The sequence below is a fragment of the Rutidosis leptorrhynchoides genome, chromosome 4, assembly GCF_046630445.1.
Source record: "Rutidosis leptorrhynchoides isolate AG116_Rl617_1_P2 chromosome 4, CSIRO_AGI_Rlap_v1, whole genome shotgun sequence".
NCBI classification, from domain to species: domain Eukaryota; kingdom Viridiplantae; phylum Streptophyta; class Magnoliopsida; order Asterales; family Asteraceae; genus Rutidosis; species Rutidosis leptorrhynchoides.
Window position 1 is genome coordinate 601,485,601 of NC_092336.1, and position 20,962 is coordinate 601,506,562.

General features: G+C 33.8%; 2 protein-coding genes and 1 long non-coding RNA gene across 4 annotated transcripts; all 3 read right to left on the minus strand.

The window, feature by feature from the left end:
* Window positions 1-1,090: 1,090 nt before the first annotated feature.
* Window positions 1,091-3,329, minus strand: LOC139903947 (uncharacterized). 2 transcript variants are annotated; one of them, XR_011778601.1, is made up of 4 exons: window positions 3,266-3,329; window positions 1,894-2,307; window positions 1,636-1,773; window positions 1,091-1,540 (listed from the first exon to the last, which is right to left on the minus strand). It is a non-coding gene; the product is annotated as an uncharacterized lncRNA (long non-coding RNA). The 2 variants fall into 2 exon arrangements; XR_011778600.1 differs by having other exon boundaries at window positions 1,636-2,307.
* A 1,702-nt stretch (window positions 3,330-5,031) lies between these two features.
* On the minus strand, window positions 5,032-8,909 carry LOC139903948 (pectinesterase 1). The gene is made up of 2 exons (XM_071885878.1): window positions 7,717-8,909; window positions 5,032-5,892 (listed from the first exon to the last, which is right to left on the minus strand). The coding sequence occupies exons 1-2, from the start codon at window positions 8,771-8,773 to the stop codon at window positions 5,213-5,215; spliced, it is 1,737 nt and encodes a 578-aa protein (XP_071741979.1). The 5' UTR covers window positions 8,774-8,909; the 3' UTR covers window positions 5,032-5,212.
* Window positions 8,910-11,557: 2,648 nt separating this feature from the next.
* Window positions 11,558-13,181, minus strand: LOC139842955 (uncharacterized). The gene is made up of 2 exons (XM_071833050.1): window positions 12,180-13,181; window positions 11,558-11,626 (listed from the first exon to the last, which is right to left on the minus strand). The coding sequence occupies exons 1-2, from the start codon at window positions 13,179-13,181 to the stop codon at window positions 11,558-11,560; spliced, it is 1,071 nt and encodes a 356-aa protein (XP_071689151.1).
* Window positions 13,182-20,962: the final 7,781 nt, after the last annotated feature.

Below are 20,962 nucleotides of genomic sequence, written 5' to 3' on the forward strand. Positions count from 1 at the left end.
AAGAAATGCATAAGTCGTTGCCCTTTAACTTAGGTCACTTGAGGATCAAAACTTATTTGAGAAGCAAAGGCAACATAACCTCCAAGACATGAATCGTATGGTAGATTAAGGACAATGGACAACAAAGCAAACAAACGTCCCAAACATGAAGGTGCTATCATATAGGTGGCAATTTTGACTCATTTACTTATTAATGGGTCAATCTTGGTTGTGTTTTATCCTGGATGAACACAGTTGTTCCTCACATAGTAAGAAAATAAAAAACGTACACGTTAAACCCGTAACCAGATTTATATGAGTCGTGATCTAAAGGCTTGGACCGTAGTATACCATCTCCACAATGGAAAACGTAACACCCTACAAATATAGATTTCACTATTATTAACGAAAATACAATATAAATGGTTCAAAAGATCTAGTCAAATATTCAATATTAAATGCAAAAAAGGATTTAATACTCATTACTATGACATCTAGGAGATCCATTATTCGTTGAGCTAGAAAAGTTAGTACTATATCTAACTATAGTTGTTCTAATAACTATATAAAACCCGCCCAATTCACCAACTTCGATGTTCACAAGTTTAAAGTTACATTTTTCATTTGATAATAACAAGCATGTGCACGATGCGGCAGCCGACCTAGTCTTTCGTTTGATATTTGCAAAAGTAGTTACAAACTTATTTACATTTCAGATATGTTTATGTTTACAAAAGCGGATAGCGTTTACAGCTTACAAACGGCAGGGGCGGATTTGAGGGCGTGCAACACGTGCGCCCGCAAAGGGCTCATAATTCAAAGGGGCCTATATTGCTAGTATTTAACCAAAAATTTTAGTGTTTACTAAACTTATTCGTACATATATTTAAAATTTTTGTATACAAAAAGGCCTATTTTGAAACTCAATAGTATAGAGAACTGCAAAAACAAAAACAAATACAGTATTAGATATATGAAAGATCATAAGTTGCAGGTAATCACAACTACTAAACAGTATTTTCACTTGTAGTACAGTTAACTGTAATAAAATAACAGACATGAAATTTTCATGTAAAGTTAACTATATCATCATAGTTAGAGCTATTCATAATGCAATATGTTACGGGATGCAACACATTCATGTTTGACTTATCAAAGTGAAAGTTGTAAATCCAATACTGAGCTCCACATTCAGTTGCAAGTCATTCTGTCCAGAAACAATTCACAACTACCAAAATATGTATTTTAGAGCCTTCACATTAGATGATACGAATAAGAGTGGATCACACTACAATTCCATTTCTCACATTTCCAAAAAAATGTCATTTTGACAATTTTGGTCAAAAGCTAAACTAATGTTCAATCTCATAACTTTGAAAAAACTAAAACACTAAGTTATACATACAGTCCTCTAAGTGCTATTCGTGGAAACTTACATTTGTTTTCTTTTACCCAGCAGGCACTTGTGGCGATGATTATAGGTTATTGTTGCGCATTGTAAGCTTCCACGTCGAAGTCAGTAGCTTGCTCGTTCAACAAAGTTAGTTGTACAGTGTTGTCACTGGAATTGGAAAGAAAAAAGTTGGTTGTTATTGTATTCAAGTGTTGATACAATGTATTTTTGTTAGTGCAATTGTAGGTAATTCGTGAACTTACTTTGAATTAATGATGTAAATTGATCGCCGTTCTTTTAGGTCTTCATTTGGAGTACCGCTCTGCTTAACACCTACAACATTTTGGACGCAGCCAATGTAGTCTTCATTTGGAGTACCGCTCTGTTCAACAACCTCAACACTTTGGTCGGGTTATTAGTAAATTATATCTACTTAATCAAAAAGGCAACATCGAAATAAAGAAATAGTAACTTTTAAATAGTTGTAGCTTATGAGTTGGCTTATATGTAATATTCCTTACGTGTATGTGGAGGAGACTTTTCCCAAAGTGAGAAACCACTCCCAGTACAAGAACTGTCATTTGAATTTTTATCACGACCAGTAGATTGTGCAGCAGTGATTACGACCCCCTCCGCCTTTGGCATCCTTTGACTTTGACCAATACAAGAAACTTGACTAATACTATAAGTCCCAATCCCATTAGGAAGAATGTGTTCGATTGCAGTAGCTGGTTCTTCGAGTTTATTTCATTCGTTAGCAACGCTTTTACTGACGCGTTCAAGTGGTTGCAAGAAGTCATGAGTTTCAAGATACGGTATTTGAAAAGTATATAAACTTACTGCTACCATGTCAAGTTCCCCTTGTTTTTATATTCTTTGAAGTATTGAACCACCTCCAAAGCTTTAGCTCTTTCGTGATACGAAAATTGCATCCACTAAAATATATCAAGTTGTGGTCAAATATGATCACGGGGGCGGTAAAAGAAGCCCGTGAAAAGGGACCAAATCATCATGCATATTGACATTATAAAGAGATAATTCGTGATCTTTCAAGATATAGTTTTGAACTTGTAATCATTCTAATTCAAAGAAAAAACAAAAAACCTATAATAAACAAAATTATAGATAAACATATTAGACAAAATTACTTAAATTTAGTCAAAAAGTTTGATACGTGGGATAGTTTTTCATGTCTAAATATAGGGATAGTTAAAGATAGTTTTTCATAAGAATCCACTTAATTATAGTAGTCTTTATACCCATGCTTCCACTATCTATCTTTTTAGGAAGTACATGCCTCGACCCAACCCGACCCAACCCAATTAGACCAACACCGTCTATAAAATCTGACCCGTTCGACCCATGCCCCGTTTCAACCCAAGCTATCTTTTGGTCTTGACCCCACATCTCCCACCCTTCCCGGTATACACATTTGTTCGACCAAACCCAAAAGCATTTGACAAGGCTGCTATAATCTTCATTTCCTTTACAGCAGTCACAGGTATAAAACCTTCACCAAAAATAGGATATGCTCAAGTTGAGCAAACATGAAAAAACAAACTACACTTCTTACGATATAAAGAGTAATTTGTAAGAATGCTTACAAAACATAGATCAACAAATAATGAAACCAAAATAGCACATAAAACATAAGTCACAAAGTAAACATAGATCATCTATGAACATCAAAACCCAATTATGAACATCAAAACATAGATCAACAAATATCGCATGGAGTCTATAAAACATAAGTCACAAAGTAAACATCAACAAATAATGAAACCAAAATAGCACATACTGTTTACAAAACATAGATCATCTATGAACATCAAAACCCAATTATATTTACAAATAAGCGAATGCAGTAAATTAGAAGGTGAAGGAAACAACAACCTGAAGAGTTAAAGGAGCAGAGAAAGTACATGTTGATGCAATTGGCCTGGGAATTGACGAAGTAGTCACTCTAACAAAAATCAAAGCCACATAACCAACATCATTACGACGAAGTAAAATCAAAGCCACATAAACCAGATCAATGCTAGAAAACAATACTAATAATTTTCTAACATCATACTAAAAACCATAAGCATATTCACATATTAACACAAACCCTACTAACAAAAACATAAATCAATAGCTGTAGAGAGCAATTACACATACTTTGAAACTAAAATAAGAAAGTTGAATGTGAATGAACAAACCTGGTCGAATTATGGATGGATGCTCTTCACGTTTACTGATTTTTTTTTTTTTCTTTTTCTGATGGCAATTCTGTTGAAGAATTGTATAATTAGGGTTCACGATCCCAGGCTACGTCTCTAATTGACTACGGGTTTTAATTTGGTGAAGGTTAGTTTAGGTAGTTACAGATTTTTTTTTTTTTTTTTTTTTGATTTATTAGCTAATTGTAGTAGATGATGAATGTGGACCATTGATTTAAGGGTCAGTGTTAGCTAATAAAAACTCTCTTTTAAGATATAGAGTGATTTTTAAATCATAATCATTTTTTCAATTATAAATACCAAAATAATTTACTCATTTTTTCCCACCATCTCTAATTTTCTATTTAGACCATTTACAACCGTGACGATGATATCACGGGCAGTTTGGCCAAAAAGTGCAAAAAAGTGCAAACTGACTGTGAATAGGCACTGATCTTTTTTAACCGGTGTGTCATTTTTTGTGTCAAATATTGTGTAGGGTGATGTGGTAAAATCTGATTGAAGATGGGGTGACAAAAAAATAAATTAATAATAATAAATATATATTAATTAAAATTAAAAATTATGTGATTGGATGAGGGAGGAACTCACAGAATGTATTCAGCTCGTCACCCTCATGACTAACAAAATTTGGAGGAACTAATTGACACCCCGTTAGGGGCCGTCAGATTTCGTTAGGACTGACGGAGCAAAGAAACGCCTGATTGGAGGTGGTCTTAGTTCTCTACACAAACTATTCAAATTATTTATGAAATTGGAATCTTACGATATAAAGAGTAATTTGTAAGAATGCTTTCGAAGATAAAGATGTTATTTATTTAGTTCAACGATACATGCGTCAATATTCTCAACCACGTATCTCGTGATCTCAAATCTACATTCCGAGAGATATTGAAGTGGTGACTGATTGGTTGTTGAGGATTACTTTTAGGATACATTTAAATACCCCCGAATACTTTTAAGAGGCGATTCTACACGCGCTACCATCTGTTCCTTCTAATCACACACAATATATCACTCTTGGGAATCAATTCCCAAACATTGTTAATTTCTTAAAGATAGTTATCATGCAACCGGTCGAAAGTCTTTAATTACACTACAAAAATGTACATCCGTCATACGTCTATTGAGAGATGTATGGTACAACCAAGAAGATATTTGATACTACGTCGATCCAGTGTCTAAACACTTCTTTAATGGGCCAGCGTATTTGGACCACATCAAGTATTTTTGAAGCAGGCATAATAAAGGTTCAACTTCAATGCATTAATCAATATTAATAGGCCACATTAATAGACCACATTTTAGATTTTACAAACCAGTTTTTTCACCCCTTGTAACAATTAAACGTATCTTATTACACCCATCGACTGTTCTTAGATACTAGTGCTTGATAATCTTATGAATATGAACCTGAGATTTTTAGGATGGTAAGAAGAAAACAAAGCATCGATTGATGTCAACACAGATTTTGATTAAATACAAATCTCTGATAAGTATAAATATAAAAATAACGGTAACTGTGTTAGAATATGATGCATTACAAACTATCTTAAAGAAAAAGATAGGGAAAATAACACCCTTTAAACATCCATGTATGCAACGCCTCTTTTAATACTCATAAAGCTGAATCAAACGCCACACTGGTTTGTGGTAGCCACATTGAGCCCTCAATGAACGACTCCACTGTAAACTTATTAGCGTCAGCTGTTGTTAGGCTGGGCTTATACCCAGCCCATTTAACCCGCTGACTAACACCAGCGCCTGCGCCCGTGTTCATGTACTCACCATAGAATATAGATGCTGGTGGGTCAACACCTTGGACCCATGAAATCCAGCCCACTGGGTTCAAAAAGCCTCCAATAGTAGATTGCATGATGACTGTTGTAGAATATTCTTTCCATGGTCTACCCAAGTATGTTGGAGCTGTAAGCTTATCAAACGCGCTAAGATCACATTTTTGAATTGAAATACCCGTGTTTTGATTCGGGTCCTTCTTTCCTTGAGCCGTTATGGTTACAAATTGGTTCGATAAAGGCTGACGTGGCATAATCTTACAGCTTTGGAAAACTACAGCCGCGTTTCCAAAGATGAAATCAATGGTTCCAGTGACATCACATTCTCTATAGAATTGGCGGTTTGAATGCGGATAAAGAGTGTCTTGGAAAGCATCAAACGAACATCTGTAAAAGACCGAAAAATCTGAACCCGACCTGAATGCCACGGCTTGGTGCTTGGCTGCACCGGCCGTGTTCTCGAACCGGATGTCCATTGCTATAAAGCCCTTTCCAGCAACAGCTGATACATTATTAACATAAAGGTTAGAGCTTTCGTTTTCATGACAACTATAAAGCAAATCTTTTTAACCATGAAAATGACATTACTTTTGTGTAACCAATGAAAATGGCACAACTTATATGGTTCATGTGAGATGTTTAGATTCATTATTTTGAAAGTTATGTTTCCTAAAAAATGTTAGGAGTATATGATTATTTGAAGCTAAGCATTTTCTAACAGTGTTAGAACTTAATTGTTTTTTCATAATATTAATACTCCATTAATAATGTAAAATAAAGAATAAAGATAGCCTTAGCACCTCTTAAATCATGTAAATTTGTTTATTTTATGTCTATAAGTACATGTGATAAGATTTAAAAACAAGTTAATCTGCATACTACTTAACTATTGCAAGATAATTTGGTCACATCCTGAAATTAAATTTGCACATGCATCGTGCTAGTAATAATGTCAGGCACATGCCATCTGGTACAACAAACCATGTGAATATGTTTAATTTGAATATCCAAAACCCCCATATTTAATAAAATCAAATCCTCAACGCACAAAGTGGAAGATGACTGTTTTTTCTAGATCTTGTAGCGTCTTATTAATAAGTAGATACATGTTTATGTCATTGTTCAATGCCAACCGTTTTAGCATGAACTAAAGTCAAAATTGACTTATTTTATACACACTTCATAGTAGTAGGCAAGATCTATGAACAAGTGTTTGTTACTCCGTATAACTTTTTAATTGCCATACCATTTATATCAAAGAGAAATGTTTACGTTAGATAATTTATATTAACAAGTGTGTTTTTATAACTTTTTTAATTAAGGAGAGTGAAATCTTTAAGTTAAATGGCTCTATCCGTCCCAATAAAAAATTAATAGTAAATTTTTCAAACTTGCACACCACTTTTTTCACTTTTTTATAATTCAACCACCAAATCTTTTATTTTTTTATAATTCAACCACACCTCTATAATAATTAACTTTATAATTTTTATAAACTTACCACAAACTTTTCACGGTTCATAAATTCACCATTACACTTCTCATCCACTATAAATCGACCACATTCTTTTTACTATCTAATAACTACTCAGTATTTTTGTTATTAGCACTACTATTATTTATATTTATATTTATATTTATACTTATACTTATACTTATAAGTATACTTATACTTATACTTATACTTATAGACAACACACTAATTCACTATTCACCAATAGTAACCAACGGTATTTTCGTCCCCAACGATAAAATAAGCAACTTTTGTAAAAGAAACCACACTTCAATGTTACCAAAAGATGTCAAAAAAATACTTTTTTACAAAAAAGTCATCTAACTTTTTTTTTTCTCTTTTTTCTTCCTCAACGATAAAAGAGGCAACTTTCATAAAATGAACAACGCTTCAATGCTAACAAAAGATGTCAAAAAACATTCTTTTTTTACAATTTTTTTTGTCAACGATAAAATAAGCAACTTTCGTAAAAGAACCAACCCTTCAATGTTACCAAAAGATGTCGAAAAAAAAAAATTTTTACAAAAAAATCAACTAACTTTTTTTTCTCTTTTCTTCCTCAACGATAAAAGAAGCAACTTTCACAAAAGGAACAACCTTTCAATGTTAGATGTCGAATTTTTTTTTTTTTTTACAAAATAGATCTAGACTTTTTTTTAACTCGTATTCAAAACGGAGCCATGGGGCGAGGTCTCCACAACTAGTTTGTAACATAAATAAGTAATAAGTAAATAACTACCGAATTTAAATATCACTTATTTTTAGCAATATATTTCGAAAATAAATAACATGATACTGTAGATGATAAATTACCAAAAGTCGCCGTCGAAAAGGTCGGCGTGCCGTCGATGAAATTCAGGCTAGCAGAAATGATCGTTTTATCTTTACCGTCGCCGTAGATCATAACATTCCAAAACGATTTATCCAAAACGACATTTTCCAAATACTTTCCAGCTTTAATATGAATCACAAACATTGTTTTGCTCTTTTTCGGAACCCTAGCCATCGCTTCTTTAATCGTTTTCACATCTCCGGTCCCGTCAACGGCTACCGTCACATTAGGCACCGGTCGAGCCGCTTGAAGCAACTTCCTAACACTAGGACTCACCCAACCCGGAAACTCCGGTTCACTTTCCGACAACAGTTTCCGATGAATCGGAAAATTCAATTTTCCTAAAATCCCGGATATTTTAGACACAATAGCTAAACTATTACTCGAATATTCACTCGAATTTTTCATTTGTGACGTCACATCGTTCACACTTGTTGAATTAATTTCTTGTAAAGCATCCAAACATGTTTCTTGATTCGTGATCGTTGTACTTAACCAAGTTTTCAGATCATCAATTTTTGTCACATTAAGTAACTTCTCACCCGATTTCACATCCATTGATGAAATCGAATCTTTAACGTAATCAACGGCGTCATCTAGAACGTTCTGACAAACATCTAACGCTTTTTTAACGGTGTCATCACTTGTTGCATCCGACAACCTTTTAGGCAATGTTGCCACGTCAGACAACGCATTGAGAACCGCTTGTAATGAAAGTTTAAGTAGCTCTTCCGGGTCGGTTGAGTTGGACTTATTAAGATCCGAAATACTCGTGTAACATGACTCGGGGTATAGAGTTTGACTACAAACAGCTTTAATTGATTGTGACGATGATAACTGTGAAGATTGAGAATTAGGGTTTGAGTTTTTGTTACGGTTGTGTATCAATGTACCTGCAACAGCTCCTATTATGACTGCGAGTAGTAACACGACTGAAACGATTAAGATCGTTAGACGTTTTCGTGTTTTACGACGAAATGCTTGTTCTTCGACTGGATCGACTTTACCGTAGCCTTTGAAAGATTTGATTGTATCCATGAATAATTGAATATTGAGTTTGATATGAACTAGTTAGTACAAGTTTATGAAATAAATGAGTTTCTGGAGTGTGAAGATTTATAAATTATGATTATGATAATGATAATGTTTTGGACTTATTGGTGTATTTTGTGTTTGTTTTGTGGGAGTGATAAATAAAAAGGGTATTTGTTTATATATATAACGGTGGTGTGTTTGCGTGGAAAATAATATTGTTTAAAGATAGTCCTTAAAACATGTTTGGCTCCTTCTTGGGTGATGTGAAATATAGACGCGTATATGTGTTTTATATTTATAATAAAGATATACAAAATATTTGTATTTTTATTGCTTGTAGTTTACCTTTTATAGCTACTCTATTATTGGGGTGTGATTTTATGAACTTTTTTTTTTTTTTGAAAAGCAAAAAGAATATTATTAATATTACTCGAATTATAGTATTACAAGTCCCTATATGCTACTATACATTGCTATAGACAATCGAAACAGTCGGAAAAGTGGAATGAGATAAAACTAAATTGGAGAATCTGGAGTGACGTATACTAGCTAACACTATGAGGGAACGAACTTGAGTATTCAAGCGGGGGAGGAGGGCGCAACCGTGCCGATCAAGCGGCGACAAAGTTGACACACAACCAACCCATTTAATCTACCCCACATAGGCTAACTAGAATAACGAACACTACCTGATTAAAACTATCTACATTTTAACCGACACCCGTGCGAGATGAGGGAGATGATACATAGAATGACGGGTTGAGAAGCCATTGGTGCCACTCGATTGGTATTTTTTTTTTTGAACGGTTTGAAATCCAACTAAAACTTTGGGTTTGTATTTCAGAAATTATTGCTGCGGGATTCCATATTTTTCCGGAAAAGATCTTCAGGTTTCTGTGTTTCCATATAATGTAACACGTGATCCATTTAGTAGCTTGCCAAAGGGACGAACCGGTTGAGTTATATGTGAAGCCTTGATCGGTGATGGTGGCTTCGTTGATGTTAGATATAAATGCGCTGTTTTGATTCCACCAGTCGAGAATTTGTGACCAAATTGGAGACACTTTTTGACAATTTACCAATGTATGTTCAGTGGTTTCGATATGATGCTCGCATAAGGGACATAAGATCGTATCGAGGTCAATTCCTTTTTTATCAAGTTCACTTCTAACAGGGATTTTTTGCTGGGTCACCCTCCATAGGAAGATGAAGACCTTTTGTGGAACGTATTTGTTGCGAGTTATTGACAGGTTTCTTGAATTTGCACCAAATTTCAGAGTATTGATCAGATTTGACATTGTTGATGTATTGAAGATTCCGGATGCGTCGAGGGAGAATTTCCATGAGTCAGGGCAATCTGAAATATTTACAGAAGTTATAAGATTATTAAGTTCCGTGAGTTCATCCAATGCGCGGCCACTAGGAGGTCTGGACCAGTCCCAGTTTCCAGTCGAAGTGGAATTACTACGCAGTATTCTTTCAGCTACGGTTGCTTCTTTTTGGGATTCCAACATGAATAATCTATGGAATGATGTTTTTAAGTTCTCAGTTCCGATCCATATATCATTCCAAAAACTAATTGAAGTGCCATTCCCGATGCGCTTTGAAATTGAGGAAGTGAAGGATGTGCCTACGTTGTCCGCAGTTTTTCCGGCTTTGATAATTTCTTTCCAAATGGTTCGACCTGAAATGTTCCTGCACAAGATGTTAGTATCCAACCCCCCCCCGGCCCATAAATGCTTTTGATTATTTTTACCCATAATGCGTTGTTTTCATTTTTAAAGCGCCACCACCACTTACAAAGTAGTGATATGTTTTTAGCAAAAAGGGATCCCACGTTTAAGCCCCCGCATTCGTAAGGTAAGATTATTTGGTCCCATTTAATCCAATTAATTTTATTATCATTTGAAGAACCTCCCCAGAAAAATTTCCGCCTTTTAGATTCGAGAACCTTAAGGATAGCGGATGGTGCGTGGAATAAGGAGAAGTAGTATAAAGGGATACTACTTAGAATAGATTTGATTATCGTAAGACGGCCTCCGAATGAAATGGATTTGGCAGCCCAATCCGTTAGTCTTTTATCGAATTTTTCAACGATTGGTTGCCAAGACGAAGAGTGTGAAGTGGGGACTCCGATAGGGAGTCCGAGGTAAGTAAAAGGGGTAGATCCAGCAGAGCAGTTAATGTACTGAGCCATTTGCTCGGTTTCGATCAAAGAGGTACCGATACCGTAGAGCTTGCTTTTGCGGAAATTAACTTTGAGCCCCGAAATATTTTCAAAGCACTTAAGGAGTTTGGAGATGTGTTTTGCGTTTCGTTTAGACCACTCACCGAAGAAGATTGTATCGTCTGCATACTGAAGGTGTGTGATAGTGAGATTATCATGTCCGATTTTTAACCCTTGCAAATGACCATTGGCTAATGCTCTTTTGACAAGTATGTTAAGACCTTCAGCAACAATGATGAATAGGAACGGCGATATGGGATCACCTTGTCGGATTCTCCTTTCGGGAGAGAATTCTTTGGTGGGAGACCCGTTAATTAAGACCGATATAGACGATGAGGAAAGACATGCCCGGATGAAACCAATCCATTTTAAACCAAAACCCATAGATTGCATGGTTTTAAATAGAAAGTCCCATTCAATGCAATCGAATGCTTTTTCAAAATCAACTTTAAAGATTAGGCCTTTTTGTTTTTTACGTTTTAATTCATCTATTATTTCGTTTGCAATTAGGACACTATCAAGGATGTTGCGGCCTTTGAGGAAAGCAGTTTGTTCAGATCCTATGACTTTATGGATGACCTTTGCAAGGCGATTGGAGAGTATTTTGGTGAGGATTTTATAATAGCTACCTATTAGACATATTGGTCGATATTCATTTAGTTCAATTGGATTAGATTTTTTCGGAATTAAGGTGAAGAAGGAAGCATTACAACCTCTGGAGATTTCCGCGTTTGTCCAGAACCAATCTAAACAATTAATTAGGTCGTTTTTTATCAGTTCCCAATGTTTTTTGAAGAATTTCATGTTGAAGCCATCCGGGCCGGGAGCTTTGGAACTATCACAGTTACCTATGGCTTCCCATATTTCTGTTTCATTAAATTTAGCTTCTAATAGTTGATTGTCTAAAGAGGTGATGTAATCGAGATGTGGTACATTGTCGAAGGGGCATTCGTCACGAAGATGTTTGGAAAGGAAGACGTTTTTAAAGTAAGAATATGCTTCTTGTTTTATTAGATTAGGATCTTCAGACCATGTTCCATTGATTGACAGGCCGTGGATGTTGTTTTTACTTGTTCTTTTTTTAATATAATTGTGAAAATATTTTGAATTTTCATCACCTTCAAGCGCCCATTTGATTCTGGATTTTTGTTTAAGCATGTTTATTTTCTTTTTTTCTTTGACAGTTTGCTGCATTTTTTCATCGATCCATTTTTGTTTTTCCGATTCAGATAATGGTCTGGTTTCGGCAGTTTGTTCCCAATTATTACATTCAGATATATGATCTCGGATTTGTGAGTCAATGTTATCAAGTTGAATACTATGTTTTTTGAGCTCCATTTTTACGTTTTTTAATTTATTACGGAAGATGCAGTCTGGCCTATTACCAGTAGTCGGAATCGACCAGGCTCTTTCAATGACAATGTCGGCATCTTTAAGGTCGAGCCATGTGTCAAAAACACGTATTGGTTTAGGGCCTGAATCGAGGAGGTTATTTCTTAGAATGATAGGACAGTGATCGGAAAGATCACGATCAAGAGTTTTGGAGGATGTATTGGGCCAGATGGTGAAAATGCCATCAGAGACAAGGAATCGGTCAAGTTTACTGAATTTCATTGTTTTCTCACATATCCTTGTGAATCTTTTTCCACCTAATGGAAGATCAATTAATCCGGAGTTATTTATGAAATTATTAAAATTATCTGCCCAATGTTGATTGCAATCTGTATTCATGCGTTCTGTTTTGTTTCTTACTTCATTAAAGTCACCAAAGACAATGTGTGGAATGTTAAGAGAGTTAATGAGAGATGAGAGTTCGTTCCAGAGTCTTAGTTTTTTTGAGGAAGAATGAGGACCATATACATTAATGAAAGCAATTTCAGAATCATGCCCTGCCCATGTTCCGCGTATTGCTAAGAAGAATTCGCCCTCAATCGCATAATTGAACGAAAAGATATTAGTATCCCAAATAGTTAAGATACCACCGGAAGCACCAACCGAGTCCTTTTGGACGAATTTAAAATCAGAATTACCCCAGAAAGATTCAATGGTGTTATCACCTGTTTGTCCGCATTTGGTTTCTTGTAGACCTAAAATCGTTGGTTTTTCTTTATTGCAGATACGTTTTAGCCAACTTATTTTACCCGTTTGTCCAATACCCCGAATATTTAAAGAAATTGTACACATGAGAAAAAGACTTACAAATATCGATGTGAAGGAGGATGGATTCATTGGAGGTTGCGTCGAATCCCGATGCATTTCCCGAATTCAAACGTGTCTAAACTTTTGCTGGAGGTGGAGCCTGATTTATTATTCTTTTTGTTACGCGTCGTGTCTATGTGAGCTCCCTTCGAGTAGCCGGATGTGTTACTTCCACCATTAGACGAGGATTTATTACGTTTAGCTAGATGTGAAATTCTGAGTTTTTGCCCACTTCTTGCTAGGTGTTTCATATAAAGCATATTGGATCTAGGTCGTTTTATGTCCGGTTTTTGTAGGGTGTTTTTTGGGTTAGGAATAGGCTTGGCAGTGGTATTGGATAATTTCCTCTTTTTTGATATTGCAATATCCGGAAATAGTAGAGGTTCAAGGTTAAAAGGGTCGGAATTTGTTTGTTGCGTGGCGTTTGGGGCGGGCATAAAGGTTAAAGGTGATTTGGTATGAGAGTTTAAGGGTGAGTCATGAGTGGGGTCGGTTGGATTTTGAGTAGTGTGGGGGTCAGCTAAGTGCTCAGTATGTTCGAGTGTGTCACTATTGAGTGAGTTTACTGTTTCATTTATATCATTCTGTATGGAATCATTGGGTATATCGTTACCCGTAATATCCTTAGAGGGTATTGGGCTAGTAACCGAGACAGCGTGTACTTGGGCTTCATGAATTTTTGAGTCCATGGTAGTTGGGCTGATGCAGACTGTTTCGGGGGTATCAGGTACTTGGGCTTCAGGAATTTTTGAGTCCATGTTAGTTGGGCTGAAGCAGGCTGTTTCGGGGGTATCTGGTAATTTTGTTGTTTTGGGGCTGGTGTCGGCTATATCAGATATAGGGGTATGGGTAACAGAAGGTGTAGGCTTTGTGGTGTTTAGTTTCGATGGGTTTGAGGAGGTGGTGTAAGGTATATTGGAGTTGAAATCAGGGATGGGTGGTGGTTCGTTTGAGTCATTATCGGTTGGAGGTTGAGGTGGCTGGCGAGATTGGTTATGAGCTATGTTTTCAAAATGAAGGGTATTCATACGTTTTGAGGAGTTGGTAGATGTTTGATTAGCCGGAGAACTATCACTTTGTGGGTGCGTGAATCCAATATTTTTGGCGTAGGTGTTCTTTTCATCAATTCCTTCAACCCGGTTTTCGCAATCTAAATGTGACTCTTCGTCTGAGATATGTCCATCCGAGAGGCTATCGGCTTCCCAATTTGACGAGTCATCAATCTCACCGTATGGATTAAACATAGAAAAGTTTTGAACCTCAATGATATATGCTTTAGTCTGATTAATGTCACCGGGATTGATAATAGCTTGTCCATTTATCGGTGAGAAGTTGTTCGTTTTGACAATTACCGAACCGTGAGATAAATCTTGATTGTTCTCATTTGTTATTGAGCAATTAAACGTTTCAATTACTTCACCCCAATTTTTGGCAATGTCAATGAAGGTGGATTCTAGCTAACAAGTAATGGGAACCCCAAATATGTTAATATAAGCGAGTCTACCGGAGGATTTATATATTTCAGGGTCCCATGGATTAATATCCTCTAGCCAATTCCATAGTGGGTGATCCGAGTTGTTAATCAAATCAAGGGCCGGGTTGGATTCCTCAAATATAAGCATTAGATCATGCCCGCCTAGATATTTGATAGTAAACCCACTAAGGATTTCACTTTCACATATCTCGCTAAAATATTCCAAGTATTCAAGGTCTTTGACCTTTGCAATTACCGCTTGACCAAGTATTTGAATAAGTTCATCATTAGAGTTTACCTTAATCGAAGGGATGCTTTCGTTCGAGGCCGGCTTGTTGAGGATCACATCTTTGAATTTTCTGTCATCCACATGAGAAGTAAAGGCTGACTTGACATTGTTTCTTGTACCAGAATTCGATTTGTTGGGATGTGCATCAGGTTTCTTTCTTTCAGAATCATGAGCCAAGTAAACTTTGAGAAGATTATCACCTGCAACTATAAGACTAAGCCTTCTTGCGAGAGATTCTTTGTGATATGGAGGGACATCTAAGAACCGAACAAAACCAAACTTTCTTCCATTTTTCAGTGTCTTCTTAGGTATATAGACTTCATGAATATTACCATATCTTTTGAATATGTCCCAGAAGTCTATGGAGCACCAATTGTCAGGAAAGTTATGGAAGAGGTAAGAAGTTATTCTTGACTTATCAATTGGGATCGGGTTTGGGTTTGTATTAGATTTAACCGAATCAGAGCTAGGGTTCCCGAACCGTTTGACAAGATTAATGGCAGATTCACGATATTTAAAATTGTTATAGATTTGATTATAAGATGAATTCAACTTTGACGAAAACTGAGAGGTTTTTGTTTTAGGGTTCGCCTGCTGAGATGGGTATCGACTAGGGTTTGGGTTGTTAGGAGGAGAATGCTTGCTATGATCAACTTTAACCCAAACACCTTCATTGATAGGCTTATAATTGATGTGATGATTACCAGTAGTGAAGGCAGAGTTTGGACGGTTTATGTTAACACGAGATTTAGGAGTTAGGGGTGAAACCGGTATGTGAGACATGGTGAATAAGAATCAAATGGAAATATTACGAAAAACAGAAACAAAGAGCTTGAAAACAGATCGATTACCAGATTAACAAATTAGGGTTGCCGTAGAGAAGATGAACAGTTGAGAGAGGAGAGAGCGTCATAGATCCAAAACTTTTAAGGGTAATATGATTTTATGAACTTTAAGGTGTTAATCTTTAATAATAATAATTAATAGTAAAGTAATAAGTAAATAATCGTAAAATGCAATGTGGGCTATAAAAAAGTAGGAGAATTTTGTAAAAAGAATATCTATTATTAATTCACAAGTTACATTGATGTTGAAAGATTACAATTTATAGACGTTATATAACTATTCATTTATGAATATGATTAATTTTGTTACTTATGGTGTCATTTTCGTCAAGAGTCGATACTTATTATTTAAAATATGTTTTGATTAATAGTTTGGTGTCGTTTTTTCTTTCTCGTGTCCTCGGGTAATCATTCCTGGTCGTTGTAACAGTGGTTCTTAATACAAAATTTTCTTGCCTCTCAAAAAAATAAAAAATAAAAAATAAAAAATGTTTTGATGAGATAACTGTAAGTAAGGATACATTAAAGTTGGATGTGAGCCAGGAAGGCCTGTAGCGGGCCTTGAAGTATGAAAACGAAGGCAACCAGTAAATGTTTAGCTGTTTATACGTGTTTTAAGTGGACAAAACTCAGAAGATTTATAAATTAATGATGTTGTTATATGTCATTTCGGCATTTGGAAAAAGTCAACCAAACATTAGATCCTTTGGCGAGTTGCCATGCCGTTGATTATGGTCAATCATGTGTGTTCCCCTAGGCATACATACCTTCCTATCTTTTTCTTTTCATCTAATTATTTTTTAATATTTATTATATTAACTAACATTTAATTAATATATTAATTAACAATTAATTAATTTTACAATTTAAACCTCTCAACTTTAAGAATCAACGTAACTTTTCAGGATTATTTACATTTTTACTCTCTCATCATTTTAAACCTCTCAACATTTTAAACCCTACCAGTATTTGTAGTTCCAGGCCTGCCGCCGTTTATTGTCCCTATATGACAACTAAATTTTGTCGTTTCAATATACTAAAACAACACTTCCTTCCTAATTTTACATTTTAAACCTCTCAACTTTAAGAATCAATGTATATTTTCAGGATTATTTACATTTTTGCTCTCTCAACATTAGTACCGATTGTAATTTTTCAGGGGTATATAACTTGCAATTTAATATAATACCCAACAAAAAAACTCACCCAATATTTTGATGGAATTTATCTTTTTTACATCGCGGGTTAGGTTTCTTCGTTATTACCGTTCAACTCGGAATAATTATATAAACAAAAAACAACTAATTATATTCGAAACGAAGTTCTTATTTTTTTTAAAAATAAGAAAAACATATATATATATATATATATATATATATATATATATATAAAGTCGGGTTTATATATATATATATATATATATATATATATATATATATATATATATATATATATATATAAAGTCGGGTTTATATGTATATATATATATATATATATATATATATGTATATATATATATATGTATATATATATATATATGATATACCACTTGAAACGACCCAACCCGATAATCAACCATTGTTTTACCATTTCTCCAATTGTTTTATTTCATAATGGTACCCAGTTATTGAACTGTATATATATAAATCGTTAATTTGCGTACCGTAGTTATAAAATATCGCAATTGTGTTTAGTGTATAAAGCGGAATTACTCTCCACGATAACAAACGGACACAATCTCGCTCGTTATTATATTATTATCTGTAACGACCCGAATTTTTTTCGATCGTTTTATACAAATGAGATTAATATTTACATAAATTAAACATTACCAACATGATAAGCAATCCAAATTGTTGAGTCTTGTGTTTTTGAAAAGAGTTTTACACAATGTTTGACCGTCCAATTTGACCGATGATATCACGAACTATATAACATACGATAATTATACGATTGTGTACATATACGTATTTATACATATTTAACATGATCTAAGGATGGTTTAACATATCATTGTGTACTAATAACAATGAGTTATAAGTATACTTTGAGACTACTAACTTAAGTTTTCAAAACGATAACTATATGTAAAGTTCTTTGACATATATACCTATAACTTATAATGCTTATACAAGTATCGTATAAATATGTATTTAATCACTTTTAAAGGGCTTATATACATAAAACAATATAAGTATATTTACAAAAGATAGCTATATTTGAATTCTCGTTCCGTTTCCTCAAGATTTCTACACGTATACCTAGGGTATATGTAACCGTATTGTACGCAACTTCTAGATGTATATACTATTGGTATATACACATCAATTATCATCCTTAGCAGCCTTAAATGATTAAGGAACATGTGAAACCAGCCATTTGTCAAGTAGCATGAATTATTTAGCAAGAAAACAAAATTAGGAATCTTTTCTTTCTTTATAAACTAAAAACGTTTTTACGCATGAACACCATTTCTTCATTCCATTTTCTCATACTTACACTCCCATTTCTCTCTCAAAACACTCCTAACTTCATACTTGATCATCTCCAAGTATTTTTCCCATCATTTAGCTTCAATTACAAGCTTTAATCATCATAAAAATAACCTAGAATCAAGAAGTTGCAATATTACTTCCAATCTTTCAATCCAACTTCACCACTCTTTAGGATCAAGAGTTATACTTCCTTTCCAGTAGCTTTATCCAAGTAACTTGAGGTAGTAACCTTATTCATAATCTTATTCGATTCATATTCATATAGCTATCTTATTTTGAGTTACAAATTATAACAACAAGAACATAGTTTGAATGATTTCAAACTTGTTCGCAAACTAAATAGATCCTTCTAACTTGACTTTTAAAACACTTCAAGACCTGTAATATATCATAATGATATGCTAACTTAACAAGATACAACTTGATTTTACAAAGAACACCTTAAAACTGAATTTACGTCGTCGGAGTGCAACCGGGGGCTGTTTTGGGTTGGATAATTAAAAACCATCTTAAACTTTGAATTGGAAGTTTATATTCTGGAAAAATGATATTTCTTATGAATATGTTAATATATAAAAATCTCATGGTGTAACTCAAAGTGTAAGTATTTTTGTAAAAATGATCATCTAGATGTTGTTTTTATGACGGAAATGATCACTTTCATAAGATTCACCAAAGTTTGACCTATAACCTGTGATTTTGAATACAAACTAAGGTATTTACTGTTCATATTCATAAATAATGGCTCGATCCAAGGAAGTGGCAAGTTGAACCAACAAAAATGGAGTTGTATTGAAGAAACTACGGCTAAAACAAAATTGGGTATCCGAAGCTAGTTTAGCTACGAAATTAATTGGAGTAAAACTAAACTAATCATATCTTTGCTAATTAATATGATATTTTATATATATTTACTTATGATTTGATTTTATATATTTCAGGACCACCCGTAAACAACACGAGAGGATTAATTATAAGACCTCATGATTGTACGCAACACGTCATTTGACAACACGGTACTTTATGTACGCAACACGTCATTTGACAACACGGTACCATGGGTCGAGATTAATTCCGATCAATACGAATACGATGAGGTCTTTATTTATTTTATTGAACAACTAATTGTGGACTACTAACATCGGACTGTTAACTACGGACTATTAGATATTAAAAGTATTATAAGTATACATGTAACGATTATTTGAAAAGAAAATATGTTGATATATTATATATGGTTAGGTTCGTGATATCTATCGGAGACCAGGCCGTGTTATATATCTTCAAGGCAAAAGTGAGTATATAGTCCCACTTTTAAACTCTAAATATTTCGGAATGAAAATACATGCATTTTATGATTTACGTTATGGACACAAGTGATAAAAAAATATATTCTACGTTGAGTTGTACCACTGGCATACTTCCCTGTAGCTTGGTAACTACTATTTACATGTGGTATTGTAAACGCGAATCCTGTTGATAGATCTATCGGGCCTGACAACCCCAACCGGACTGGACGACCAGTATTCAACGGTTGCACACTTTAACAACCCTCACTTTTTGACTTCTAAATTACTGAATTAACCCTAGGGTTATATGTCTGACTATATGTATTAAGGGTTGTTATATACAATTAAATATTGACCGAATAGTAATTTTTAGTCAACAATGTACGCTTAAATAAATAATATATTATTAATTTATATAATTTGACATAATTTAACTAAGTATATAAACTTTGTATCACTTTTATTATTTAGTTAATGTATTATATATTTAACTATATAATAAATCCAATTGTATATAAATGTAATAATATTTACAAATTTACTAAAGCTATAGTTTAATAATTAAAATCATAATTATTATTAAAAATACAAAATACCGAATTATTTATTATTTTTATGCAAAATTTGTATTTATTAATTAAATTAAAAAAATAAAAATAAAATAAAATATTATTGACAAATATTCTTGGAAAAACATTAAATAAATTTGTTTATTTACATAAAAAAAAATCCTTAAAATAAAAAAAAATAAATAAATAAATAAACAAATAAATAAATTACTTTTTAATTAAAAATTGTAATGGAAAAACTACTTTTATTATTTTATTTTGTGCATTATCCCATGACCTAACATTTAATACTTTTTAATTTTAAAATCCCATTAAGAATTAAATATTTCTTTTTCTTTTAATTATTTTATTCTTTTTACCTAATTTTTTTCAAGTATAAATACCCCTCATTTCTCATTCAAGCTCACACCAAAATTTCTCTCATTCTCTCTTTGAAGAATTACTACTAGTAAGTATTCTTTTCTTACTTTTTATTTTTTTACTTTTTACTTTTTTACTTTTTACTTTTTACTTTTTACTTCGGTTATTATTTTTACCGAAATATGTAAATAATGTTATAAATTATATGCAATTAAAAATAAAATAAATAACATGTATACACTATTACTATTACTAGCACCTATAACCTACTACTTATATTGTAACATAAAAACATTTTGGGATATGTATTAGAGATGTATAGATCTTCGAACTTTCTTGACGAATGGTTTCTATGAGATTCTAGGCAGAGAGTTTGGATTTCCGATTTAAAGGGTCTTATGACTCAAGCCCCTAGATCTAAATTAGCCATTCGAAGGGAAAGGGG

Excerpts from the sequence above, each read along its gene's own strand:
- LOC139903948 (XM_071885878.1), bottom strand. The coding sequence starts at position 8,773 with ATGGATACAATCAAATCTTTCAAAGGCTACGGTAAAGTCGATCCAGTC. Across the intron at positions 5,893-7,716 it reads CTTTTCGACGGCGACTTTTG|CTGTTGCTGGAAAGGGCTTT; the intron begins GTAATTTATCAT and ends ATAATGTATCAG.
- LOC139842955 (XM_071833050.1), bottom strand. The coding sequence starts at position 13,181 with ATGTGTACAATTTCTTTAAATATTCGGGGTATTGGACAAACGGGTAAA. Across the intron at positions 11,627-12,179 it reads ATGAAAAAATGCAGCAAACT|GTAGCTATTATAAAATCCTC; the intron begins GTCAAAGAAAAA and ends TATGTCTAATAG.